This window comes from Anomaloglossus baeobatrachus, chromosome 10, assembly GCF_048569485.1.
Source record: "Anomaloglossus baeobatrachus isolate aAnoBae1 chromosome 10, aAnoBae1.hap1, whole genome shotgun sequence".
Lineage (NCBI taxonomy): Eukaryota > Metazoa > Chordata > Amphibia > Anura > Aromobatidae > Anomaloglossus > Anomaloglossus baeobatrachus.
The window spans coordinates 55,179,186-55,207,167 of NC_134362.1; the positions used below are offsets into that span (position 1 = coordinate 55,179,186).

At 46.4% G+C, this 27,982-nt stretch overlaps 1 protein-coding gene across 4 annotated transcripts; it reads right to left on the minus strand.

The window, feature by feature from the left end:
- Window positions 1–24: 24 nt before the first annotated feature.
- TM7SF2 (transmembrane 7 superfamily member 2) lies at window positions 25–27,897 on the minus strand. 4 transcript variants are annotated; one of them, XM_075326748.1, is made up of 11 exons: window positions 27,693–27,897; window positions 20,316–20,402; window positions 20,041–20,237; window positions 16,383–16,437; window positions 14,183–14,377; window positions 11,947–12,050; window positions 9,946–10,065; window positions 9,660–9,828; window positions 7,835–7,915; window positions 6,067–6,189; window positions 25–2,952 (listed from the first exon to the last, which is right to left on the minus strand). In XM_075326748.1, exons 1-11 carry the CDS (start codon window positions 27,895–27,897, stop codon window positions 2,792–2,794), a joined length of 1,497 nt encoding a protein of 498 aa, XP_075182863.1. In that variant the 3' UTR covers window positions 25–2,791. The 4 variants fall into 4 exon arrangements, with proteins under 4 accessions (XP_075182863.1, XP_075182865.1, XP_075182864.1 ...); XM_075326750.1 differs by lacking the exon at window positions 27,693–27,897 and adding an exon at window positions 27,429–27,650; XM_075326749.1 differs by lacking the exon at window positions 27,693–27,897 and adding an exon at window positions 23,863–23,945.
- Between the last annotated feature and the right edge of the window lie 85 nt (window positions 27,898–27,982).

The window sequence follows — 27,982 nt, forward strand, 5'->3', positions numbered from 1 at the left end:
ACAAAAAAAAAAGACAACCAACAATTTTCTTTGTTAAAAAAACCTTGATTTTAATACATTTTTTTGAAATACAAATATTCTTCAGTAAAATGTTTTATAGGTTAGATCAACAATCGGATATCACATGTTTTAGGCAGCATTTAGATGGCCCTAGTACAGTTTTGTGTAGGAACCGAATATTTAGGGCTGGAAATGGATCAGGACAAGGCAGAGAAAAGGGTTGTCGAATTAGTCCTGATTCAATTGTATTCTTAGTTCTTGATATACAGGTCCTGCTTAAAAATGTTTTACAGGGATTTTCCTATCTCTGTCTTTCATGGCTGAGATGTGGATGGCTGCTTCTAAGTCTCAGCAACAAAGAAGCAAAGCCCTGAAAACAGATGAGCGCAGATGGTCTACACGGATTGTGTAACTCCTATTCACTTCTATGGGAGTTATGCAAACAGTAGCAGAGCTGCGCTCATCTGTTTTCAGGACTTTGCTTCTGGTGTCCGGGACTTAGAAGTAGTAATCTACCTCTTACCCATGAAAGACAGAGACAGGAATAATCCTATTACTGAGTTTTTGCTACACTGAGATCAGCATGATGTAGTGGCAGACACCCTGATTCCAGCAATGTCACTGTGATGCTTGCTGCAGTTTTTATATAATCAGTTTTTTTTTGCTGCCGATCTAGCAGAGATTTGAATGCTAAGCTCTGTATAAACCCACATCACTAATTGGCAGCTTTCTGTGTAAACCGTGCATAGGCAGAAAGCTGCCAATTATTGGTTGGAGTGTGGTTTTGCCGAGCTTATGAATATGGGACAGGCAGCAGGTTTACAAGTACTCTAGTGATTTTATCCTGCTGATAAAATAATGATTTTATAAAATCTACACTAAGCAGTCTAGTAAGTGATAAATCGCTGGAATCAGGGTCTCTGCCCTACATTTTCTGTTTTCAGATAAGGTAGCAAAAACCTTGTGAGAGATTCCCTTTTATTGGGTTGTCCTGGCCATGTAGACAATGGGAGGGTGTGTAAGATGCTGAACAACGTATAATGTACACACTGTTAGGATCCCGCTCTGTTTCACAATTCCGGAGAGCAAAGTTACTTCCAATCACATGCTGATTTATTTTTTTTTCTCTTCCACTTCTCATAATTCCGAGCATTGATACAAGCTGAATAAAGAGCGGTAATCGCAAGTATGTAAATCACCTACAAGTGATCATGTGACATTCACCGGAAGTGTGAGACACACTGTCAGGATTCAGCATGTTACGCACCCTCCCTACTTTTATTTATGGCCCGGATAGCCCCATTAGGACCATATTACTGTAGCGTTAAAGCAACCACATGAGAAGTCACTTTTTTTTGCTTAAATTAAATAAATTATCTGTATAGGAGATTCTAAACCTTAACATGGATGGTCGGGATTGATGCTGGTAACACTTCTAGAAAATCGGCTCATTTTTGGGTTCCAATATTCACATTATAATTATTATTATCAGTATGGAATATTTTTAAGAGTTTTCCCGCTACACTTAAGATGTGCTTCCATAACTTTCACCTTTCCCCATCCCCGGCGGCTCCAGTTCCATCACTCCCCGTGTCCTTTCCTGGTCTCACTACTCCTTGTTCCCTCCATTGCTGCATTTTTTGGACTAAATAAGAAGTATAGAGACCGGCGGGGGACCTGGGCAGCACTGAATTAGTAAGGTGGGCATTATATTATCTTACAGCAGTTTTTAATTAAAAAAATAATTGTCTAGACAACCCACAATACTGATGTTGTGTTCCAGGTGGCCCACCGGCATATTTGTGCCATCATTTGGCTTTCCAGTCTGTTCCCGGCTTCAGTTTATTTGATACTATCCTTTGTTTGCCCTCCTCAGGTCCAGTGCTGAGTCTCCTCTGATGATCCAGATGTCATGCTGACAGCACTAGAGCCAATCAGTGAGCTCAGCAGCTTGTAATGTAATCTCAGACTCAATCGAGTGATTTAATCAAGACTAAGGAAGTCAGAGCAGCCCCCCTGCTCTCAAGAGTATTCGGCCACGGAGATGGGCGGGCAACTACAAGTTTTATAACCAGCTTCAAACAAAAATCCTAGACTTTGGGGTTCCTGTGTAAGAGTTACAATATTAGGGAGCAAACACATAGGGCAGGTATATTTCCAGCTTTAGCCATGTCCCATCCCACCTTGTGACCTAAGACTGGGCATGTCATGCGTTATGCCTTTTGTTTCCAGAAAGTTATGAATTGGCAGTTTTCTCCGTATCTCTGCCCCTGAGTGTCAAACATGGAAGATATGACCATCATATTTCTAGTTATGATTTGATCTATCAATAGCTATGAAACATGATAGGTCTGTGTGCTTCCCTTGGTGAGTTATTAATTTTGAGCTGATCCGCATGTCGCACTATTAATCGAAAATATGTGTGACGTGCGTCTCGTCATCGAGAAGCTGGAAATATACCTGCCCTATATGTGGGAGCGAAGTGCTCCCTAATACTGTAAATCTTACACAGGAGCCTCAAAGTCTAGCATTTTTGTTTGAAGCTGGTTGTAAGCTCAGTGATTGGCTGCAGCGTGGGTTAGCACTGCAGAAAATCATAAACACCTGGAGCAAACTGCACCCGGGGGATAGGGATTTTTCGAAAGAGAAGCCATTTTTTATTCACCCCATTTAGTTTTCCATAATAAATTTTGCACCACACTTTACATCTTTGCAAATAGTGCTCCATGTTTTTTTTCTGCTTCCTTTGTCATAATCGAGGCGCTGAAATACTAATTGATGGATGGAGGAATTAGTAGATGTATGGAAATATCCTGTAAGGCACTCGTCTGCAGTATTCCTGCCAGGCTAGTCCATACTTCTTCAAACACTGGTGCTCGTCTCTTGCCTCTCGATGAATCAGGAGAACAGTGAAATAAATAACATAGAAGTAGGGTAAGATGTGGCCAAGACCTGCGGGAGACAATTAAACACATTGGTTCTTCTCCGGCTCATGGTGAACTCTGGTAATGCACATGGCTGCCCTCAAAGTGCATTTGTAACAAAGTCGCATCAATATTTTTGTATAGCCCTTCATTGGTTTAAAGGGAAATTGGTCCGTCCTGGCCAGGGATAGAAGCTATACTGGCCGTATAGTACAATACAAAGGGAAGGGGAAAGGAATGCCCTATCGCTGGGGAAAGGGGGTAGTGGTGACCCCTGACAACAACCTGCAGCTCACCCTCACAAACCCTATACAGGTTCCACACCTGTCGCCGAGCCGGATACCTCACCCTAGGCAAACCCTGATCTGGGCCCTAAGTAAGGATGGCAGGTATGAGCACTTGTCAACACCACTAACGCTAAGGGAGACAAAAGGAAACAATACAGGGGAAATACAAATGCTACCACCTTAGCCCAGGTAGATAGCAAAAGTCAAACACTTATCTTAGTAATCACTACCACAGAAGTCTCTGGAACGATAAGAGGAGACGACCGCGGCAGACCACAGCCAGGAACAACTATAAAATGCACCCAAATCCCCCAGGGTGAGGTTTATAAAGGAAGTCAGAGGCTGGCAACTGAGAGGAAAAACTAACAGTTTCCCAGGGTCATGGAGTCCGCTGCGGCAGAAACAGGGAACTGTCAGATAACAACACGTGCTGCCAATCTCTGGGATTTTCTAACGCTCCCTGCCACTGGATTGTCAGCCAGCTGTGACACCTTCATGACAGGCCGTGACACATCCATGGCATGGTCACTAGGTACACCATGAAGTAGTGACTGACACTCCTGATTAAAGGAGGTCCACTTTTGGAAAAAAAATTGTATTCAAGAGCGATGACTGCACCCCGGGGAGAAATCTGTTAATCTGCAGCAGGTGGACAGGACAACCAGCAGCTCATGAATAGAGGACTCCACAGCACATACACATCACTAAGGGGACTCCTAAGCTCGCCGTCTGTTATTTTATGAAAACTGCTCCATATAGGTAACTAACTGGAATCCATATCTGTCACTATTTTATTCTCCCCTCATCTAGTGTCGCATAAACCTAGTGACAAGACTCCCTAACACTATAGATCAGCCACATTCATATTAAGGGGGTTATATAATGCCGACTGTGACATTTACACAGCTGTGATCAAAGGATAGAGATATAAAGTTAATTAAGAGCTTACTGAATATGGACAAAACAGAATTAATCATCTTTCCTCCTCACTCTGCCACCTGACCTATCCATCAAAGTCGATGGCTGCTCACTCTCCCCAGTCATACTCGCTAACTGGGGATAACCCTTGACTCCGCTCACCTTCAAACCACATATTAAAGACCTTTCCACCTCCTGCCGACTTCAACTCAATAATATTTCCCGGATCCGTACATTTCTTGACAAGGAATCTGCAAGTACACTAGTTCATGCCCTCATCATCTCCCGCCTTGACTACTGCAACCTCCTGCTCTGTGGCTTCCCTTCTAACACTCTCTCCCCCCTACAATCTATCCTAAACTCTGCTGCCTGACTAATCCACCTCTCCCCCCGCTATGTCCCGGCCTCTCCTGTCTGTCAATCTCTTCATAGACTTCCCATTGCCCAAAGACTCCGTTTCAAAACCCTAAACATGACATACAAACCCACCCACAACCTGTCTTCTCTATACATCTGTGACCTAGTCTCCCGGTACTTACCTGCACGCAACCTCCAATCTTCAAAGATCTCCTTCTCAACTCTCCTCTGATCTCCTCTTCCCACAATCGCATCCAAGATTTCTCCCGTGCCTCCCCCATAGTCTGGAATGCTCTGCCCCAACACATCAGATTCTATCCTACTCTGGAAAGCTTCAAAATAGAACCTGAAGTCCCATCTCTTCCAGCAAGCCTACAACCTGCAGTAACCCTCAGTTGACTTTACTGCTGCATGACCAGCACTACCCTCACCTACTGTATCCTCACCCATCCCCTGTAGACTGTGATCCCTCACGGCAGAGACCTCTCTCCTCCTGTACCAGTCTGTGCCTTGTATTGTTCATGATTATTGTACTTGTCTATGTATGCCCCCCTTTTTCACTTGTAAAGCGCCATGGAATAAATCGTGCTGTAATAATAAGTAATAATAATAGTGTAGCGGCTGATTTTGGCGATGGTTGTAATAATTAACCTGGGCTACGCTGCAACTTTCTGTAACGCTACTCATTGATTATTAACTATTAAGTGGCAGCTACAGTCCAATCAATTGCATACAACTCAATGTATAGCTCTGAAATGTAGCAGTAAATAATAGTTAAAAATCAATCCGTAGTGTTATAAAAAAAAAAAGTCAAGTATAGCCCAGGCCTAAATAGAACTGCGTAATATTTTCTAAAGAATGATAACAGTACTAAAAAGTTATGCGGGTGACTATTAGGACACATGGAAGGTGACTGTGCCAGTAAGAACATTAGTCATGTGTACAGAATAGGCTCCACTGCTGTGACCCCCCCCGCCCCCTCAGGCTCCACTGCTGTGATCCCCCTCCTCAGGCTCCACTGCTGTGATCCCCCTCCTCAGGTTCCACTGCTGGGACACCCCCCTTCCTTAGGCTCCACTGCTGGGACCCCCCCCCCTCAGGCTCCACTGCTGGGACACCCCCCCCCTCAGGCTCCACTGCTGGGACCCCCCCTCCTCAGGCTCCATTGCTGGGACCCCCCGTCCTCAGGCTCCACTGCTGGGACCCCCCTTCCCCTCAGGCTCCACTGCTGGGACCCCCCCTTAAGGCTCCACTGCTGGGACACCCCCTCCCTCAGGCTCGACTGCTGGGACACCCCCCACCTCAGGCTCGACTGCCGGGACACCCCCCCTCAGGCTCCACTGCTGGGACCCTCAGGCTCCACTGCTGGGACAGCCCCCTCAGGCTCCACTGCTGGGACAGCCCCCTCAGGCTCCACTGCTGGGACAGCCCCCTCAGGCTCCACTGCTGGGACACCCCCCCCTCAGGCTTCACTGCTGGGACCCCCCCCCTCAGGCTTCACTGCTGGGACACCCCCCAATTACTAGTATCTTTCTCTGCGGATTATGTGACATTCACTTTTCCTCACCGCAGTGACTTACCACATGGTAGCGACCAGGCCAGAGCCATAATTAAATCCCCAAGGTAATTGGGGTGACGAACAAGACCCCACCATCCAGATACTAGAAGACGCTTTCCTGTGGCTGTTGGGATGGTTTCCAGACCTACAATTGGCAGAAGATGTGGTTTACATGTGCAATGAAAGACATTTATCCCAATGGAGTAAGTGGTGATCGTTGGGGGTCTGACTGCCAGGAGCCCCCACACATCCCTGAGATTAAAGAGTTAAGCTGTTTGGCACCTTCACTTGAATGGGGCAGTGAATCAATTCCCTAGGGGGCTCTGCAGATTAGCAAAAACGATTCTAAAAAGACACTAGTCTCTTTGGAGACACCTATCAATCCATGTTATGGCATATCTAATGAAATTATGGTCCATGCAAGTTTTCCACCAGAGATATCAGCGCTGGGTCTCCCAAGGCTCCCGTAACATTATTTTGCCACATAAGCACTGCAACTAATCAGCGGTTGCTGAGGGGATGTAGTTCTCACATGTACTTTGGACAGGGATGGTTGAGAACTGCAGCTCATTAGTGGATACTGGTTGGTTGCAACACTGATGTGGCATAATAATGTCACGGGAGCCCCGGGAGACCCATCACTGATATCTCTGGTGTAAAACTTGGCAGTGATTGCGTCATGTCAGCTTTGTATTTTTTCACTAAAGGGTAAGACTACAATCACACAGAGGTTTATGGGGCCTTCATAAACCAAACCACAAGTTTTTCAAGTGGAAAAAAGTGTTTGGGAAGTGAGGTTTAGATTAGATTTAATTTTACGAAAATAATTTTGGAAGATTTATTTATCCATGAAGTTTTTTTTAAGCCCTCTGATTAGACAATGGATAGTTTGGAGAGTATTACTTCACTATCCTGAGTGATGTTCACTTTCTTCTCCCCCCAAATGAGATGTTTTTCAAAACCTCTTCAAGAAAAAAAAAAGAGAAAAAAAAAGCTCAAAATATATGAACGGGAAGTGTAAAACCATTATTAAAGCGCACCAATCACCCGGATTTTCCTATATAACCTAAAGTCAGTGCTATACTGGCACTATCAGGCTGATTCTATACATACCTTTAGTTGTCAGCTCAGATGTATAGGTTTTGAAACACAAGCAAGTAAAGTTTGTAAAATGAGCAGCTTTTTGAATGACAGCAGCTGCCGATAAGCTCATAGCTGGGGTGGATATTCATAGTCATTCCCGCCTCCTGCCTGTCCGTCCTCCCCATTATTTATGCTAATTCTAATATAGAATCATTTTACTAAGTGACTAGAAGGACCTGTGCGGATGTCATACCCATGTGACCTGAAGGGCGGGGCCTCAGCCAACAGAAAAATGTTGCTTCCTGATATCAGCTATGTTGGCTGGGGCCCTGCCCCTTCTGGTCACATGGGTATGACATCAGTACTGGTCCTTCTAGTCACTTAGAAATAGCATAAATAAAAGGGGGAGGAAGAACAGGCAGGGGGGGGGGATCACTATGAATACCCCTCCCGGCTATCACCTGCTGTCATTCAAAAAGCTGCTCATTTTACAATCTTTACTTGCTTGTGTTTCAAAACCTATACATCCGATCTGACCACTATAGGTATGTATAGAATCAGCATGATAGCGCCAGTATAGCACTGGCTTTAGGTTATATAGGAAAATCCTGGTGATTGGTGCTCTTTAAACCAGTTTTTGGAGGAAGAAACTCTCAAAAAGATAAAAAATCTGAGTGTGAACATCACCTTAGAACATATTTCCTTACCAGACACACTTGGATCTGAAGGATTTCTTCGGAAGGCATTTTTCTGTGAGTTAGACCCTCGGAAAATAATGTACCCCACAGCTGTCAAAATGGAAGGAATTTCTTATCAATTTTAGAAATGTATAAAACAGAATTTTGTTTGGAAATAAACTGTATCAAAAAATGAAGCCTGAAGAAATATGCAGAAATGTAATAGTTGTTACTGCACGTTCACCTTTGAACACCATGACACAGCGTATACAACTATTATATACATACAACAGGGCGTAAGTATTCGCATTACTTATCTTGTGCGGATCAGGACTTACACCTTGTGTTACAGTCTAGAGTTAGAGTTTCTTATATAACATTACTGGTCAATGTCTGATATCATTGCTTTTTTTCACAAATTCACCTGGCAGACAATTCCTGTAAGTTGAAATCGTAATAAAATTTGGAGTCTACGCTTACAAGAATATAGATTTTATACAGTTAAAAAAGGAGTCTAAAGGCCACTTTATACTCTGCGATATCGGTGCCGATATCCCTAGTGTGGGTACCCGCCCCCATCGGTTATGCGACAGGGGCAAATCGCTGCCCGTGGCGCACAACATCGCCCGATACCCGTCACACTACTTACCTGCTCTTCGACGTCGCTGTGACCGGCGAACCGCCTCCTTTCTAAGGGGGTGGTCCGTGCGGTGTCACAGCGGCGTCACTAAGCGGCCGCCCAATCAAAGCGGAGGGGCGGAGATGAGCGGGACTTAACATCCCGCTCACCTCATTCCTTCCGCATTGTGGGCGGCAGCAGGTAACACGAGGTTCCTCGCTCCTGCGGCGTCACACGGAGCAATGTGTGCTGCCGCAGGAGCGACGAACTACATCGTACACGCTGCAGCAGCGATATTTGAGAAGTGACCCCCATGTCAACGAGAAGCGATTTTGGACGTTTTTGTAACGCGAGAGCGACGTCACAGGGTAGGTAAGTGCGTGTGAAGCTGCCGTAGCGATAATGTTCGCTACGGCAGCTATCACAAGATATCGCATGTGCGACGTGGGCGGGGACTATCGCGCTCGACATCGCAGCATCGGCTTGCGATGTCGCAGCGTGCAAAGTACCCCTTAGGGTCCCGTTACACATAGCGACGTTCCAGCGATAACGACAATGATACAACCTGGTCATGATCACTGGTACGTCGCTACATGGTCGCTAGTGAGCTGGCAAACAGGCAGATCTAATTAACGACGCAGTAACGATACGGCAATCTGTATAACGACCTCGGCGGTCGTTGGGACCTTGTCACACAGCAGCGATTCTGGCGACTCAGACCTCGACAGAGGCGTAGACACGCCCGTGTCGCTGAGTTCTGAGTTGCCAATGAGGTTGCTCGTCGTTATGGCGTCAAACACAGCGATGCATGCTGCCCAGCGGGACACCAACAATCAAAAAATGAACCAGGACGTTCAGGTACAATCGGCGATATCGCAGCGGGAGGCCGGTCACTGCTATGTATCACACGTAGTGAGATCACTAGTGAGGTGGCTGTTGCGTCACAAAACCCATGACGTTTCAGTGATCTCGCTAACGACATCGCTGTTTGTAACGGGGGCTTTAGACCATTTCTACTAGTGATCAGAACAGAGCAGACTGATTGATGCCCTTTACTTTTTTTGCTAAATTTTATGATCTTCAAACGTCAATGTAGCCACTTGTGACACCACATCTAACCACAATTTCCATCATGGAGCTGTGAGCCTAATCTCGTTCACACATATGATGACTGATTGGGACTAACTTGATATTTCCACAACAATGAAAAATTAAGACCAACTAAAGTTCTCCTACCATTAAGAAAGACAATGCCAACGGCAGCCAAAGTGCTCAGATCCTGTGGGTGACGGACTAAGAAGTACGCCTGCAGTGTGTATGTGAATGGGACCCAGCACAAGTCCCCAAACGCCAGCATGAAACCAAATCCGTCGTGTACAATGTCCATGGTTGTGAGGATCGCCTCCTATCAACAAACAAAGCAGATAAAATATAATTTGGATTCACACACATTGGGTTTTCAACTCCCCGTATATCAGGAACATTCTGCGCTCTTATACATAATCGTGATAGACATGCTTACCTCATGCCACATGGCGTCCATGACATACAGAGCTTGGAAACCGCAGACCAAAATCATGGAGAGGGAAGCGAAGCCGCGGAGCTCGATGTCCTTCATCAGGAAGCACAGGTTTATCACACACTGGAAGGGAATGTGTAATGTCAGAGGGGTAAAGAGCTATTGGTAGATATGTTAGTTATGGTGTAAAAAACAAATTGGCACCAGTGACAAAACGAGCAGCCTAATATAATAAGGTTCACACGTAGGCTCCAGAAGATGAGAGCAAAGACTTATATATCATAGAGGCAGCCCCTGTAGCCACTACTGAACCCTTGGAGCCATGGGGCACCGGTCTGGTTGCCCGAATTATCTACTTTATTGACGGAGCACAATGTTAGAACACAGAGAGGGGACTTGGCTTGAGTAATAGTGGCAACTCACATATCTGGAGGTTTATTTGGTAAAATTCATACCCTGTGTCCATCGGCAATTACAGAAAAGTCTGACCTGAATCTGCTGGACCACATCAAAGTCCACGCTGACAATGATGCCGACCTGCCACGAGTGGTGGACAAACACGACCAACATCACAGCCTTTTCCCTGATCACTTGGAGCAGGGCTGATCTTGTACTAAAGGGAATCGTGTTTAAAGACCTTTCCTTAAGACATCTCATATCAAGAAGAAAAGCCGTCCATTGCCACCAACCTCAGGGGCAGTCATTCACTTCCGACTTGTTCCATCCTCCACCTCTCAATTTACACTACTTGTCACCTCTTTTTGTAACCCAGGAAGAAGAAGAATTATATTTATTCATCGGTTCTCATCCACAATAAGACATTTTCTAATAGATCTACATGACTTCAGATGCTTGGCACTCACAAAATGCCCCTCCTATGAGAAGTACCAGCTTACTCCACGGTCAGATGTTTCCCGCTGGACCCTACAATGCACGATCCTCTAGCCCCTATCCTCACATAACCCATCTACCTTCCAAGCTGAGGATCCCAGGACTCCATCCCCCATCTCTTGTCCTTCAGCATAACCTGAACTCTGCGGCCTGCTTAATCCACTTCTCCCCTCGCTACTCCCCAGCCTCACCACTCTGCCAATCCCTTCACTGGCTTCCCATTGCCCAAAGACTCCAGTTCAAAACATTAACCATGATCTACAAAGCCATCCACAACCTGTCTCCTCCTTACATCTGTGACCTAGTCTCCCGGTATCTGCACGTATCCTCCGATCCTCACAAGATCTCCTTCTCTACTCCTCTCTTATCTCCTCTTCCCACAATCGGATACAAGATTTCTCCCGTGCTTCCCCCATACTCTGGAACTCTCTACCCCAGCATATCAGACTCTCTCCTACCGTGAAAATCTTCAAGAGGAACCTGAGGACCCACCTCTCCCGACAAGCCTACAACCTACAATAGCCCTCAGTCCAGTAGACCACTGCGCAACCAGCTCTGTCCTCACCTATTGTACCCTCACCCATTCCCTGTAGACTGTTAGCCCTCGCGGGCAGAGTCCTCTCTCCTCCTATACCAGTCTGTTTTGTACTGTTAATGATTGTTGTACTAGTTTTTATGTATACCCTTTTTCACTTGTAAAGCGCCATGGAATTAATGGAGCTATAATAATAAATAATAATAATAACAACCTTGTTTCCTTGCAACGTTGGGTCTTGCACAAGGACTAGTTTGGACTGTTAACTACTCAACCTTTGGTCCCTCACCGGCTGGATTCTCACAACCTGGAGTTATCCCAGACAGCTAAATTTAATTGATCCCAATTTTTCCCCAAATACACTTTTTCGGGACTACGTGGCCACCTTTGCTGCTTTCTGACTATATGGCGACCCTTCCACGATTTCCTTTTTCTTGCAAGTGTGGTGCGTCCCAGTTGTAAATCTGGCCTTGCCTTTCTTCTGGCCACTGGCAATACCTCCTGATTGCTTTAATGTACAATATACCTTATATATAGACTTGTTCATTCTAATCAAATCTAGAATCAAAAATGCTCACCCAACCCATGAGTCCAGGCCGAAGTTCACAGAAATACTTCAGGTCAAAGGAACCAATACGGGGGTTCAGTTCGTGACCGATGAAGAAGTCATATAGGGGATTTCCTTTAATAAAAAATATCAATATAAGAATTAAGTTACTCCAGGATATTTTTAATTATTATAATTAGTGCATTTTTTAATTTAGTGGATTATTTTTGCACTGGCGCACACAGGAAGAAAAAGGTGCCCTGTGCAAGAACAATATATGGGCCCGTTGTATTCAAAAAGCTCATTAAAATGCACAATTCTACCGATTTTAGAGATGGAACTAGGCCCCTTTACCTTTTGGGACCCTATGCGGCTGCACAGGTTGCACCAATGATATATCTGCCCCTGATTATTTAACCTCTTCCTGGCCTGCACTGGCACCATGCAGTTCTCACCAGTCGCCTTAGTGTTACTGCCAAAGGAGCTCTGTTCTCGGTACCATGTGCGGGTGCCAGCTGTATTATGCAGAAGACACTCTGCCCTAACGGTTAGCCATTTAACCTCTTGGGTGTCGTGTTGACCCACAGAGTAAAGTCACATATACTACAGAATGAACATATTAAAAAATAATCCAAGGCAAAATTGCAGTTTTCCATCATCTCCCCCCATAAAAGCAGTTAAAGGGATTGTCCTGCTATTAAAAGTTAACTTTAATGGGCCTAGGGTAGTGTAAAAAGTAAATAAATTAACTATATTCATGTCCCAGATCAAAGTCACTCTTATTCCTGCAATCAACTTCCAGAGAGGGACTTCAAATCACCGCTGCAGCCAATCAGCAGGTGTTGATCATCTAAATGCCTGCTGTCTTCACATTCCATCCAAAAAAGGAAGAGAGATTGGCTGCAGCGGTCAGAAGATATGATTCCCTGATTCCCACTGTATGATGAAGTCAGGAGACTGGCGGGTGACAAACTACCAAGCACGGAGAAGTGGTACCTGACCAGGTTGGGAGCGGGAACATTTTTTTACACCACCCTAGGCCTAATTAACTGAAGAAGAGCAGTGCATAAATTAAAGTCTCATCTGCTCTGGTTATCCGTAATGGGACTAGAACTGATGAACTTGTGAGCTCTTTGTCCATAGGCAGCAGCAGCCCTACCACCCTGCTCCTATTAAAGTTATCCTTTAAGGGTGCAGTCACACAGTGGTATGAATCATCCGAGGACTGGCCTGCGGCTCTCCTGACCCGAGCGTGACAGCGTGTATTTCTAAACTGACAAAACTGATGGCACTTCCTAAAACACAATGTGAACAGGTGCAAACAGAACATGCGACATATTCTAACAAACAAACAGCTGCATTTGTGATGGGTTGTCCTGATGAAGATACCAGTGGGTTTCGAAACGCGTAGACTTTAATAAACCGCATGTTCTTCCCTCCCAGATCTGAACTCCATTGAATCGCCAGCATCATGGGCTACATCCATTGCCTCCTATCTATCCTTTGATCATTGATAAATACTGTGCATCCCTCAAAAAGTAAGCTCATGTTGAGCAAAAAGTTGAGGCTTTCAAAATGTAGGGATGAAATCCCAAAAATTGTTTCTGTAAGGCCGGGTCCACACGGGGCACTAGTGCGATCCTCGCATGACACTCGGCTCATGCTGGCAGCACAGCATGCGATCGGACCACAACTGCAGTGGGCGGGCCGGCACTGAGGAGGGCGGTCAGGCACTGCGGAGGAGAGGGAGGGATTTATCTCCCTCTCTCCTGCATTGCCAGCTATTGCCATTCTTACGCTGCACTCGCAGTACACCGGTGTACTGCGAGTACAGTGTGATTTTTCTCTCGCCCCATAGACTTGAATGGGTGCGAGAGAATCTAGGATCGCATTACACCCGCAGCGTGCTGCGATGGGAGCTGGCACATAGGGTAATATTAGTCCGAGTGGAATGCGATGTTTTATCGCATTCCACTCGCTCCGATTTTCATGCCATGTGTCTTAGGCCTAATCACCCAACTATGCCCCGTGCCTACATACATCATCACACTATTAGGTGGGTAACCCTACAGCACAGTCATTTGTCAGCCTTATGCTGATTAGTAGACGTTCTATGTGCCACCATTCCTGTATGGACCACAAAGCTGCCCAGCATTGAGGACACTTTGGGATCTGCTCCCCTACAGCAGACCATGAGGCATTAATGTGCTCTAGCTGAGTGCAGGACGTCTGTGCGATCATGTCCTTTAGGATTACTGCCATATTACCTGAGTTACCACCTGGTGCAAGTGCAGATTCTGGTGCTGCCAAGGACTTGATATAAAGAAAGATACTGAGAGCCAAAGCTACGATTGCTGAGGCCACAGCAAACTCCAAGAAGTGGTCATAGACATAAGAGATGGGTAATTGTGCCATCACCGCCGCCCCTGCCACGAGGGCGCTTACCAGGAAGGCCGAAAAAGCTGCCGAGAGACAAAGATCACACAAACTATATTAGATATAAACATCAGTTCATCTTACAAATGTAATAGCTTATATTATCTATAAATTGAGCAGAATGTCTAAAGAATCATTTTTCATTTCTGTTAAAGATGAGGCTCAGAACATGTCTACTTTAGGAAAATGCATGAATTTTAATAGTAAATAACAACACTGGAGCGTCTTTTCTCAGAACTCTGGAATGTTCTTCTTGAATATTTATAAATACATTGACGACTTGGCATTACCGTTCCTTTGGTCCAAGACTTGTGTCCCTACACAGCCCAGCACTGCCAGCACTAACTGGACTGTTACATTGTAGTGACGCAGCCTCAACAGGTAACACCCAGGTGTCAGGTTATTAGGAAATATTCAGGAAAAATAACAGAGGGACAATGCAGTTATGAAAAAGAGGTTTTACAATTGCCATTTCATTAGGATAAAATTATTTACTACTACACACATAAGGTGAGGGTGCAGATCCTCTTTAATCTGATTATTAGTACATTTTGTGGACTAGAAGATGCACTTTTTAGCAAGAACAAAATCTTGCTAGAAAGAAAGTGTGTGTGTGTCTTATAGTCCGGAGGCAGCTTCCTATGATTGATAATAATGCAGACACTCTGTTATTCCCGATCACTGAGAGAACTATACCGAGGCACAGATCTCCTCCTCCTCCTTCCCGACACATATATATCTGATTGGTGCAGGGTAGGAAAGAAATGCTACCAGGACCTGTACATCATTGCTAGCTGCACATATGCTGCAAGTTCCAACTAGCTGAAGGACCTTTCAGATCACTGATGTAGCTGAGCTATAGGTGTGTACTGTGTATGAGTCAGAGTGGGGTGTGAGTTTGTAGCAGAATGTGTGCACATGTGGTAGAGCTGTGTGTGTGTGTGTGTGTGTGTGTGTGTGTGTGCTTGTAGCAGAGCTGTGTGTTTGCAGCAGAGTGTGCATGCATTTGGTAGAGCTGTGTGTGTTTGTAGCAGAGGTATGTGCACAGGTGGCAGAACTGTTTGTGTGTGCTTGTAGCAGAGTGTGCACGCACATGTGGCAGAGCTGTGCGCGCATGTGGCAGAGTTGTGTGTTTGTAGCAGAGTGTGTGCGCACATGTGGCAGTGCTGTGTGTGTTTATAGCAGAGTGTGTGCGCACATGTGGCAGAGCTGTGTTTATAACAGTGTGTGCGCGCATGTGGAAGAACTGTGTGTGCTTGTAGCAGAGTGTGTGCACGCATGTGGTAGAGCTGTGTGTGTTTATAGCAGAGTGTGTGCACACATGTGTCAGAGCTGTGTGTGTTTATAGCAGAGTATGTGTGCACATGTGGAAGAGCTGTTTGTGTTTATAGCAGTGTGTGCGCGCATGTGGCAGAACTGTGTGTGCTTGTAGCAGAGTGTGTGCGCGCATGTGGCAGAGCTGTGTGTGTTTATAGCAGCGTGTGTGCACACATGTGGCAGAGCTGTGTGTGTTTATAGCAGAGTGTGTGCACACATGTGGCAGAGCTGTGTGTGTTTATAGCAGAGTATGTGTGCACATGTGGAAGAGCTGTTTGTGTTTGTAGCAGAGTGTGTGTGCGCGCATGTGGCAGTGCTGTGTGTGTTTGTAGCAGAGTGTGTGCGTACATTTGGCAGAGCTGTGTGTTGTGCTTGTAGCAGAGCTGTGTATGTATGCTCTGCAGAAAATATACATTAGGTGTGAGCTGTAAAATTATATTTGCATACTACACCCGCTGCACATGACACTAACAATAAATCTACCTCCTCATGCATCAAGTTTTAATTAATAGTAATATGTTTTTCTTATTTTCTGTTCTCTAAACCTGGGGGGATTCAGAGAACAGGAAATAGAAAAATGTGAAAAATATTACTGAAAAATATGGTATTTATCTGTAATCTTATTGATTCAGATCCCAAAAAAGTCCTGTACATGAGTCTGGAAATGCTGCCCACCATGAAATTAAAGGAGCCCACCCCCATTTTATAACTCACCATTTATTTTATACCTCAGACGAGTGTTATTTCTCAGAGGGATCCCTTCAGCCGTCTGCAATGAAATTATTTCCTTGTTATATATTACATGATTAGAAATGATAGGACAAATCCAGACATTGCTGTGCGCATATGTATGAACACAATTGCTGGCCAGATCTTGTGATAGGACAAGTCACAATCATACGTGATATGGGCCACTGGTCTCGTCTATTCAAAATACTCGCAGATATGGCGGAGGACGGATTTACCCCTATACTGACAACTGACACTTTAGGAGGGGGGTACAGCCTGTGGTCCGAGGCTTGTAGGAATCATAGGGGCAGTGCAGTCTGTGATCGGAGGCTTGTAGGCATTGTAGGGGCAGTGCAGCCTGTGATCCGAGGCTTGTAGGAATCGTAGGGGCAGTGCAGCCTGTGATCCGAGGCTTGTAGGAATCGTAGGGGCAGTGCAGCCTGTGATCCGAGGCTTGTAGGAATCGTAGGGGCAGTGCAGCCTGTCATCCGAGGCTTGTAGGAATCGTAGGGGCACTGCAGCCTGTGATCCGAAGCTTGTAGGAATCGTAGGGGCAGTGCAGCCTGTGATCCTAGGCTTGTAGGAATCATAGGGGCAGTGCAGCCTGCGATCCGAGGCTTGTAGGAATCATAGGGGCAGTGCAGCCTGTGATCCGAGGCTTGTAGGAATCGTAGGGGCAGTGCAGTCTGTGATCGGAGGCTTGTAGGCATTGTAGGGGCAGTGCAGCCTGTGATCCGAGGCTTGTAGGAATCGTAGGGGCAGTGCAGCCTGTGATCCGAGGCTTGTAGGAATCGTAGGGGCAGTGCAGCCTGTGATCCGAGGCTTGTAGGAATCGTAGGGGCAATGCAGCCTGTCATCCGAGGCTTGTAGGAATCGTAGGGGCAGTGCAGCCTGTGATCCGAAGCTTGTAGGAATCGTAGGGGCAGTGCAGCCTGTGATCCTAGGCTTGTAGGAATCATAGGGGCAGTGCAGCCTGCGATCCGAGGCTTGTAGGAATCATAGGGGCAGTGCAGCCAGTGATCCGAGGCTTGTAGGAATCGTAGGGGCAGTGCAGCCTGTGATCCGAGGCTTGTAGGAATTGTAGGGGCAGTGCAGCCTGTGATCCGAGGCTTGTAGGAATTGTAGGGGCAGTGCAGCCAGTGATCCAAGGCTTGTAGGAATCGTAGGGGCAGTGCAGCCTGTGATCCGAGGCTTGTAGGAATCGTAGGGGCAGTGCAGCCTGTGATCCGAGGCTTGTAGGAATCGTAGGGGCAGTACAGCCTGTGATCCAAGGATTGTAGGAATCGTAGGGGCAGTGCAGCCTGTGATCCTAGGCTTAGAGGAATCGTAGGGGCAGTGCAGCCTGTGATTCGAGGCTTGTAGGAATCGTAAGGGTAGTGCAGCCTGTGATCCGAGGCTTGTAGGAATCGTAAGGGCAGTGCAGCCTGTGATCCTAGGCTTAGAGGAATCGTAGGGGCAGTGCAGCCTGTGATTCGAGGCTTGTCGGAATCGTAGGGGCAGTGCAGCCTGTGATTCGAGGCTTGTAGGAATCGTAGGGGCAGTGCAGCCTGTGATCCTAGGCTTAGAGGAATCGTAGGGACAGTGCAGCCTGTGATCCGAGGCTTGTAGGAATCATAGGGGCAGTGCAGCCTGTGATCCGAGGCTTGTAGGAATTGTAGGGGCAGTGCAGCCTGTGATCCGAGGCTTGTAGGAATCGTAGGGGCAATGCAGCCTGTGATCCGAGGCTTGTAGGAATCATAGGGGCAGTGCAGCCTGTGATCCGAGGCTTGTAGGAATCGTAGGGGCAGTGCAGCCTGTGATCCTAGGCTTAGAGGAATCGTAGGGGCAGTGCAGCCTGTGATCCGAGGCTTGTAGGAATCATAGGGGCAGTGCAGCCTGTGATCCGAGGCTTGTAGGAATCGTAGGGGCAATGCAGCCTGTGATCCGAGGCTTGTAGGAATCATAGGGGCAGTGCAGCCTGTGATCAGAGGCTTGTAGGAATCGTAGGGGCAGTGCAGCCTGTGATCTGAGGCTTGTAGGAATCGTAGGGGCAGTGCAGCCTGTGATCTGAGGCTTGAAGGAATCGTAGGGGCAGTGCAGCCTGTGATCCGAGGCTTGTAAGAATCGTAGGGGCAGTACAGCCTGTGATCCGAGGCTTGTAGGAATCGTAGGGGCAGTGCAGCCTGTGATCCGAGTCTTGTAGGGATCGTAGGGGCAGTGCAGCCTGTGATCCGAGGCTTGAAGAAATCGTAGGGGCAGTGCAGCCTGTGATCCGAGTCTTGTAGGAATCGTAGGGGCAGTGCAGCCTGTGATCCGAGTCTTGTAGGGATCGTAGGGGCAGTGCAGCCTGTGATCCGAGGCTTGAAGGAATCGTCGGGGCAGTGCAGCCTGTGATCCGAGTCTTGTAGGGATCGTAGGGGCAGTGCAGCCTGTGATCCGAGTCTTGTAGGGATCGTAGGGGCAGTGCAGCCTGTGATCCGAGGCTTGTAGGGATCGTAGGGGCAGTGCAGCCTGTGATCCGAGGCTTGTAGGGATCGTAGGGGCAGTGCAGCCTGTGATCCGAGTCTTGTAGGAATCGTAGGGGCAGTGCAGCCTGTGATCCGAGTCTTGTAGGGATCGTAGGGGCAGTGCAGCCTGTGATCCGAGTCTTGTAGGGATCGTAGGGGCAGTGCAGCCTGTGATCCGAGGCTTGAAGGAATCGTAGGGGCAGTGCAGCCTGTGATCCGAGTCTTGTAGGAATCGTAGGGGCAGTGCAGCCTGTGATCCGAGTCTTGTAGGGATCGTAGGGGCAGTGCAGCCTGTGATCCGAGGCTTGAAGGAATCGTCGGGGCAGTGCAGCCTGTGATCCGAGTCTTGTAGGGATCGTAGGGGCAGTGCAGCCTGTGATCCGAGTCTTGTAGGGATCGTAGGGGCAGTGCAGCCTGTGATCCGAGGCTTGTAGGGATCGTAGGGGCGGTGCAGCCTGTGATCCGAGGCTTGTAGGAATCGTAGGGGCAATGCAGCCTGTGATCCGAGTCTTGTAGGAATCGTAGGGGCAGTGCAGCCTGTGATCCGAGTCTTGTAGGGATCGTAGGGGCAGTGCAGCCTGTGATCCGAGGCTTGAAGGAATCGTCGGAGCAGTGCAGCCTGTGATCCGAGTCTTGTAGGGATCGTAGGGGCAGTGCAGCCTGTGATCCGAGTCTTGTAGGGATCGTAGGGGCAGTGCAGCCTGTGATCCGAGGCTTGTAGGGATCGTAGGGGCAGTGCAGCCTGTGATCCGAGGCTTGTAGGGATCGTAGGGGCAGTGCAGCCTGTGATCCGAGGCTTGTAGGGATCGTAGGGGCAGTGCAGCCTGTGATCCGAGGCTTGTAGGGATCGTAGGGGCAGTGCAGCCTGTGATCCGAGGCTTGTAGGGATCGTAGGGGCAGTGCAGCCTGTGATCCGAAGCTTGAAGGAATCGTCGGGGCAGTACAGCCTGTGATCCGAGGCTTGAAGGAATCGTAAGGGCAGTACAGCCTGTGATCCGAGGCTTGAAGGAATCGTAAGGGCAGTACAGCCTGTGATCCGAGGCTTGTAGGGATCGTAGGGGCAGTGCAGCCTGTGATCCGAAGCTTGTAGGGATCAGAGGGGATATTATTCTATCTATACAAAACAGTAAGTGTGAAAAAATAATAAGTTGACGTACTGTTCCCATAGGTGACATATACAGCGCGGCCTGCAGTGTGATCCAGCCCAGCAGCAGCGCCAGGGCATATGGGTTCCACAAAGACTGCAGCGGGGGAAGAGGCCCGGGCACCCGGAGCACACTGGCATCGTCTGTGTTACATGTGAGAAGGAGGTAAAGGACTGTCCCTGGCAGCACGAACAACAGCAGAAAGGCCCCTATAAAGGGAAAAAAATATAAGTATGCGTGTAATTCTGCAACGCTATGCATGCCCCCCTCCACAGAGCCATACACACCGATGGAACCCCCAAACTCAAGCTCTTTTGTACGTGGAGTTTTTATCTTGTCCGCCATCTTTCTTCTTATGGAAAAGTTCTTATTCACTAAAAGAAAAAAAAAAAAGAAAATAATAATAATAAAAAAATCTATATTTATATGTGTTTTAGAAGAAAGATACTGGAATTTGGAGATGGAATCAGTATTGTTTTCATTTTACGCATCACATCACAATCAGAAGGGACTTTGTTCTATAGATACCAAGGACTCATGACCTTCGTGCTATCTTCAGTGAGTGGGCTGAAGGCCATGGCCGTGATGATCACATAGGAAAGGGGGGGGGGGATCCCAAACCCAAGTTGTAAAGTTTTGTAGAACTCGGATGAACTTCCTCCAAAGCAATTCTCAGATCCCACAGCCCCCTCCCACCACATCATGTCTGTGGATAAGTCGATATTAAAGGGTTAATCCCAAGATATATTAGGTTATTCTTTATTTGGCCGGTAGTGGATAACTTACTGGTCACCGGGGGTCCGAAGATTGGGACCCCCACAAGTGATCACAAAAACGGCCTCTGAATTCCAGGAACGTGGCTGCACCGACTTGAATGGAGCTGAACTCCGCGTGGTTGGTTTCCATTACTCAGATTGAGTCTCTTCTTTCCTGTATATAAATTTAGTCTTTTTAGCCAAGTGGGCGTTCTCCCAACTCTTCTCTGTGAGCATCTTCATGAGGACCCCGCCTCTTTGGCTAACAAGACATTTGTATATGGGAAAAAAAGGAGCATCTCAGTACCGGAAAGGGGCAGAAAGAAAAGTAAAAAACCCTCCAGATTCAGAACAGCGGCATTTACAGTTAGGTCCAGAAATATTTGGACAGTGACACAATTTTGGCGAGTTGGGCTCTGCATGCCACCACATTGGATTTGAAATGAAACCTCTACAACAGAATTCAAGTGCAGATTGTAACGTTTAATTTGAAGGTTTGAACAAAAATATCTGATAGAAATTGTAGGAATTGTGCACATTTCTTTACAAACACTCCACATTTTAGGAGGTTAAAAGTAATTGGACAAATAAACCAAACCCAAACAAAATATTTTTTTTTTCAATATTTTGTTGCGAATCCTTTGGAGGCAATCACTGCCTTAAGTCTGGAACCCATGGACATCACCAAACACTGTGTTTCCTCCTTCTTAATGCTTTGCCAGGCCTTTACAGCCGCAGCCTTCAGGTCTTGCTTGTTTGTGGGTCTTTCCGTCTTAAGTCTGGATTTGAGCTAGTGAAATGCATGCTCAATTGGGTTAAGATCTGGTGATTGACTGTACTATGAAGCGCCGTCCGATCAACTTTGCGGCATTTGGCTGAATCTGGGCTGAAATTATATCCCGGTACACTTCTGAATTCATCCGGCTACTCTTGTCTGCTGTTATGTCATCAATAAACACAAGTGACCCAGTGCCATTGAAAGCCATGCATGCCCATGCCATCACGTTGCCTCCACCATGTTTTACAGAGGATGTGGTGTGCCTTGGATCATGTGCCGTTCCCTTTCTTCTCCAAACTTTTTTCTTCCCATCATTCTGGTACAGGTTGATCTTGGTCTCATCTGTCCATAGAATACTTTTCCAGAACTGAGCTGGCTTCATGAGGTGTTTTTCAGCAAATGTAACTCTGGCCTGTCTATTTTTGGAATTGATGAATGATTTGCACCTAGATGTGAACCCTTTGTATTTACTTTCATGGAGTCTTCTCTTTACTGTTGACTTAGAGACAGATACACCTACTTCACTGAGAGTGTTCTGGACTTCAGTTGATGTTGTGAACGGGTTCTTCTTCACCAAAGAAAGTATGCGGCGATCATCCACCACTGTTGTCATCCGTGGACGCCCAGGCCTTTTTGAGTTCCCAAGCTCACCAGTCAATTCCTTTTTTCTCAGAATGTACCCGACTGTTGATTTTGCTACTCCAAGCATGTCTGCTATCTCTCTGATGGATTTTTTCTTTTTTTTCAGCCTCAGGATGTTCTGCTTCACCTCAATTGAGAGTTCCTTAGACCGCATGTTGTCTGGTCACAGCAACAGCTTCCAAATGCAAAACCACACACCTGTAATCAACCCCAGACCTTTTAACTACTTCATTGATTACAGGTTAACGAGGGAGACACCTTCAGAGTTAATTGCAGCCCTTAGAGTCCCTTGTCCAATTACTTTTGGTCCCTTTAAAAAGAGGAGGCTATGCATTACAGAGCTATGATTCCTAAACCCTTTCTCCGATTTGGATGTGAAAACTCTCATATTGCAGCTGGGAGTGTGCACTTTCAGCCCATATTATATATATAATTGTATTTCTGAACATGTTTTTGTAAACAGCTAAAATAACAAAACTTGTGTCACTGTCCAATTATTTCTGGACCTAACTGTACATCAGGTAGAATATATATCTATGATAAGGGAGAGGTCCTCAGTAAGTACTTACATTGTGCTACTCTTGTGTTAACTCCAGCCTGGTCCCTGCCAGTCTCGGTTTCCGCCAGTGATGACTGCAGCTTGTGATCCATTGTTGGGTCCTGGCAGGTACCAGGCTGGCTCAAGTATGGGAGCAGCACAAATCGAGTATGGTCACTTTTTCTATTCTATACTACATTGTAAGATTGTCCAGATCTGGACCCCCCCCCTTCCCCCAGACGATCCACACCAATAGTTGGATTGTGTATTTGACGTCAATGGGGTAAAGCCAGAATAAGACCCCACTGAAGGGTTGACTCCCTGCAGGCACGTTCTGCAGCATGTGGGGGAGATTGTTCTCCTTTCTGGTATCCCGCTGCCGGATTTTTTTACCTGAAAATCCCCTCAGACCTGTAAGGTGGTCGGGAGAGAACAGGGGATTCCCTACTGCCACCTACATCACAGGATGTAACAGAAAGGGTTAACATGGGATACCCCGGCCCTGTAGTGCAGGATTTAGCAGAAAGGGGTAACATGGGATCCCCTACTGCCCCCCCTATAGTGCAGGATTTAACAGAAAGGGGTAACATGGTATCCCCTACTGCCTTCCATAGTGCAGAATTTAACAGAAAGAGTTAATATGGGATCCCCTACTGCCCCCCCTCCTCCCTCCAGTGCTGGATTTAACAGAAATGGATAACCATTGATCCCCTACAGCCCACCATAGTGCATGATTTAATAGAAAGGGTTAACATTGGATCCCCTATTACCCCCCCCCAATAGTGCAGGATTTAACAGTAAGGGTTAACATGGAATACCCTATTAGCCCCTCCCCCATAGTGCAGAATTGAATGGAAAGGGTTAAAAGGGAACCCTTACTGCCCCCCATAGTGCAGGATTTAACAGAGAGGGAGGGTTAACATGGAATCGTTAACATGGGATCCCTACTGCCCCCATGCAGGATTTAACATAAAGGGTTAACATGAGCCTATAGTGTAGGATTTAACAAGAAGGGATTTCAATGAGAAAGCTCCCCAGCTATATACTCAGCAGTGACAATAAAGTATCCAGCACATGTCCTGCACATTTATACACTTACATCTATACACACAAGCTCCTACCTGCAGCTCTTATCCCTGTGACTCCAATGTCAGGTCGCTGTCCCTTTAATTCCCATCGCCTCCCTCTTCCTATAGTGTCACTAGAAGTACGGACCAATCAAAAAGCCGGATTGACAAAACCACGCCTTTCCACGACCAATCGCGTGCAGCTAACACTCGAGCCACGCTTGCGCTCTGAGAGTGATTGGCTGCAGTGATTGCCATGGCAACTAGCCGCTCCTCCTGTAGGCGGGAACACTGTTACAGAAAGATAATAATTTGAAAACATTCGATGACGTCACACGTTCTACTGTATCAGCGCGCAGCGAGCACGTTCTCTTCTTAAAGGCACAGTAAACCTAAAACTGGCAAATTTCTCCTACTTTCTTACCTTTGATTTATATAATCGGTGAGGGTTGGTTGTATTGGGTATCTTCTATATTTATTAATCACAACTCATTATTCCATATATACACCTTATGTAGCAGTGTCTATTGACTGGACCGTCTTACAATCACACTTGGTTCAGCTAAGCTCACATGTGTGCTAAATAGTAAGAGGTCAGTGATAACCATTTTGATAGGCTGATTTTGGATGGGTAACCTCAATAGACAATATATAAGTCAATTGGGGCTCGCTTACAGGACTGTGTACACAGAATGATTGTAACCGGACAGTACCGCCTCCGTACAGTGCATGTAATTATCGTTTATGCCAGCATGAATGATCCAATCACAAACCAAGCGAGCAATTTACTTATTCGTTGGGTGATCAACAACATCTTTACACAAGTTATCAGAAATCAATGAACCCAGTTCGCTCTCTAGGCTAATCTGTCAGCAGGTTTTTGCTATGTAATCTGAGAGCAGCATAATGCTGGGGCAGAGATCCTGACTCCTGTGATGTGTCCCCGTGTGTGTGATTCAGTCAGTTCTCTCTGGGGGAACCTAGTATTGTCAAAACGGCATCCGATTCCCCAAACTGGCAAGAAGCAGTGCCGCTATCCAGTGCTCGGTACCCACCGGTTTCAACTGAATGTGTCTTGCAGTGTAGGAAACCATTCCAGCAACGCAATAGTTAAAATAGCCGCCAGCCTATCAGAGGCTGGCACCTGACGTCGGCAAGCACGTCATCGGCGCATGATGTTACTGCCATGCACCACCTTGTCCACGCCGCATGTGGAGCAGGAGGAGGATGCAGCTAGGTTGTGGACAGGTAAAGAGAATCTTTTTTTCTTTTTTTTAATACAAAAGGGCAACCACATGGGGTGGCATATGGGGAGCAGGATGGAGCACTTATGGGGACCAGTATGACATATGGGGACAAGGATGGGGCACATAGGAGGCCAGGATAGAGCACATAGGGGGACCAGGATAACATTTTGTAACTAGGATGGAGCACATATGTGGACTAGGAAGGAAGACATATGGGGATCAGGATGGATCACACATACAGGGACAAGAATGGGAGACATATGGGGACTAGGATAGAGCACATAAATGGACTAGGATGGAGTACATACTGTATATGGACGAGGATGGAGCGCATATGGTGATGAAGATAGGGCACATATGGGGATCCGGATGGGAGAGATATGCCGATTAGAAAGGGAGGAATATGAGGGAAAAGGATTGATCATATATGGGACAAGGATGAGAGACATGGGGACTAGGATGGGAGACATGGAGATAAGGATGGATTACATATGAGGACAAGGATGAGACATATAGAGTCTAGGATGGAGCACATATGGGGACCAGGATATTATTATTTATTATTATAGCACCATTTATTCCATGACACTTTACAAGTGAAAGGGTATACATAAAAACAAGTGCAACAATCATTAACAATACAAAACAGACTGGTATAGGAGGGTTCACAGTCTACAGGGGATAGGTGAGGGTACAATAGGTGAGGACAGAGCTGGTTGCGCAGTGGTCTACTGGACTGAGGGTTATTGTAGGTTGTAGGCTTGATTGAAGAGGACAAGGATGAGATACATATAGAGTCTAGGATAGACCACATATGTGTACTAGGATGGTAGACATGGGGACTTGAATGCAACACATGTGGGGCCAAGATGAAGCACATATGAGGACCAGGATGAAGCACATGTGGCGACCAGGATGGGAGCTATATGGGGACCAGCATGGGGGACATATGGGGACCAGGATGGAAGATATATGGCGACCAGGATGGAGGCAAATGGGGACCAGGATGAGGGACTTTACAGTAAGGGCCCAGGATGGGGACATTATTACAAGAAGGGACCTATGATGGAGGAAAATTTTCAGGACAGAGGAATTAGAGGTCCTGGATGTGGACATTATTAGAGGAAGGGGTCAGGATGGGTAACATTAATTACTGTCTTAAATAGGGGAGGGAAGGGAGGTCCTGTTACTGTGCACAGCCGCCCTATGTCACTTTTATTTTTCATCTGGTGAAGTATAGAAGTTGGGATAAAAGTGGGGAATGCGATCTAGAAACGATCAGCTTTAGATGTCTCTGTGTTCTTTTCTGCACAGACAAATGCTGGCTGGAAAAAGTGATAGTGATCTGGAAGAAGGTGAGCAAAGATGAATAACTTCCCATAGAGATGTCACTGGTATTCATCCATTCGATCTGATGGTAAAAACGGACACACTGATGACTCTGGTACCATTTTTTTTCACATGTGTTTAAAGCAGCACTCCCATCAATTTTTATTTTTTTTTATTATTTTTTTGTATATATGCATGCAATGTAGTGTGAGTGCAATAATATACTACCCTACCACCGCTCTCTTCGGTACCCAGCGCCGTTCTTCTCTGATTCTCCCTCTGCAGACTCTGGGTTTGGGTGACCCAGAAGTGGCTTTTACAATGTAAGTCTATGGAGCATGAGAATGAGGCATTGGATTGTAAAAGAGACTTCCAGCCCATGCATAGAGCATTGAGTGAGCCGGGCAATCACAGTGACGTCAAGAAGAAATGTCGAAGAGTGGCACTGGACAATGGAGAGAGCAGCGGTACGTAAGTATATTAAAGAGGACCAACCACCAGGATTTTCCTATATAAACTAAAGCCAGTGCTATACTGGTGCTATCATGCTGATTCTATACATACCTTTAGTTGTGAGATCGGATGTATAGTTTTTGCAATACAGGCAAGTAAAGTTTGGGAAATGCACAGTTATTTGATTGATAGCAGCTACAGAATATCTAATAGATGGGTTGGGTTTTACTAGTTATTCCCGCCCCTGTCTGCTGCCTGTGCTTCCTCCCCCCCCCTCCGTCTCTGTTAGTACAGGGGGAGAAAAGGACAGGGGAGGAAGGATAGGCAGCAGACAGGGGCTTGAATAAATTACAAAACCTGACCCACCTATTAGATATTCTGTAGCTGCTATCAATCAAATAACAGTGAATTTCACAAGCTTTACTTGCCTGTATTTCAGAAACTATACATCCGATCTCACAACTAAAGGTATGTAAAGAATCTGGCTTCCCATTGCCCAACGAGTCCAGTTCAAAACACTAACCATGACCTACAAAGCAATCCAAAATCTGTCTCCTCCATACATCTATGATCTTGTCTCCCAGTACTTACCTGCACTTAACCTCCGATCCTCACAAGATCTCCTTCTCTACTCCCCTCTCATCTCCTCTTCCCACCATCGTATCCACGATTTCTCCCGTGCCTCCCCCATACTCTGGAATGCTCTGCCACAACACATCAGACTCTCGCCTACCATAACAAGCTTCAAAAGGAACTTGAAGACCCACCTCTTCCAACAAGCCTACAACCTGCCGTAACCCTCAGTCTGATATAGCGCCGCACAATCAGCTCTACCCTCACCTACTGTATACTCACCTATCCCTTGTAGTCTGTGAGCCCTTGCGGGCAGGGTCCTCCGTCCTCCTGTACCAGTCTGTGCCTTGTATTGTTTATGATTATTGTACTTGTCCCTATTATGTATACCCCTTTCACATGTAAAGCGCCATGGAATTGATGGCGCAATAATAATAATAAATAATATAAATAATCCAGTTTCTATTTTCTGCCATCTAGTGGACATTTAAAATATTACAATACATTGTTTCTTTACCGCCATCTGGTGGCCAATAAGTGATACAAATTGCTAATTCAAGATAGTTTATTCA

Excerpts from the sequence above, each read along its gene's own strand:
- TM7SF2 (XM_075326748.1), bottom strand. The coding sequence starts at position 27,897 with ATGTCCACTAGATGGCAGAAAATAGAAACTGGATTATTTATATTATTT. Across the intron at positions 20,403-27,692 it reads TCACAGACTACAAGGGATAG|TGAATAAGAACTTTTCCATA; the intron begins GTGAGTATACAG and ends TTTTTCTTTTAG. Across the intron at positions 16,438-20,040 it reads ATATGTCACCTATGGGAACA|ACGGCTGAAGGGATCCCTCT; the intron begins GTACGTCAACTT and ends ATTTCATTGCAG.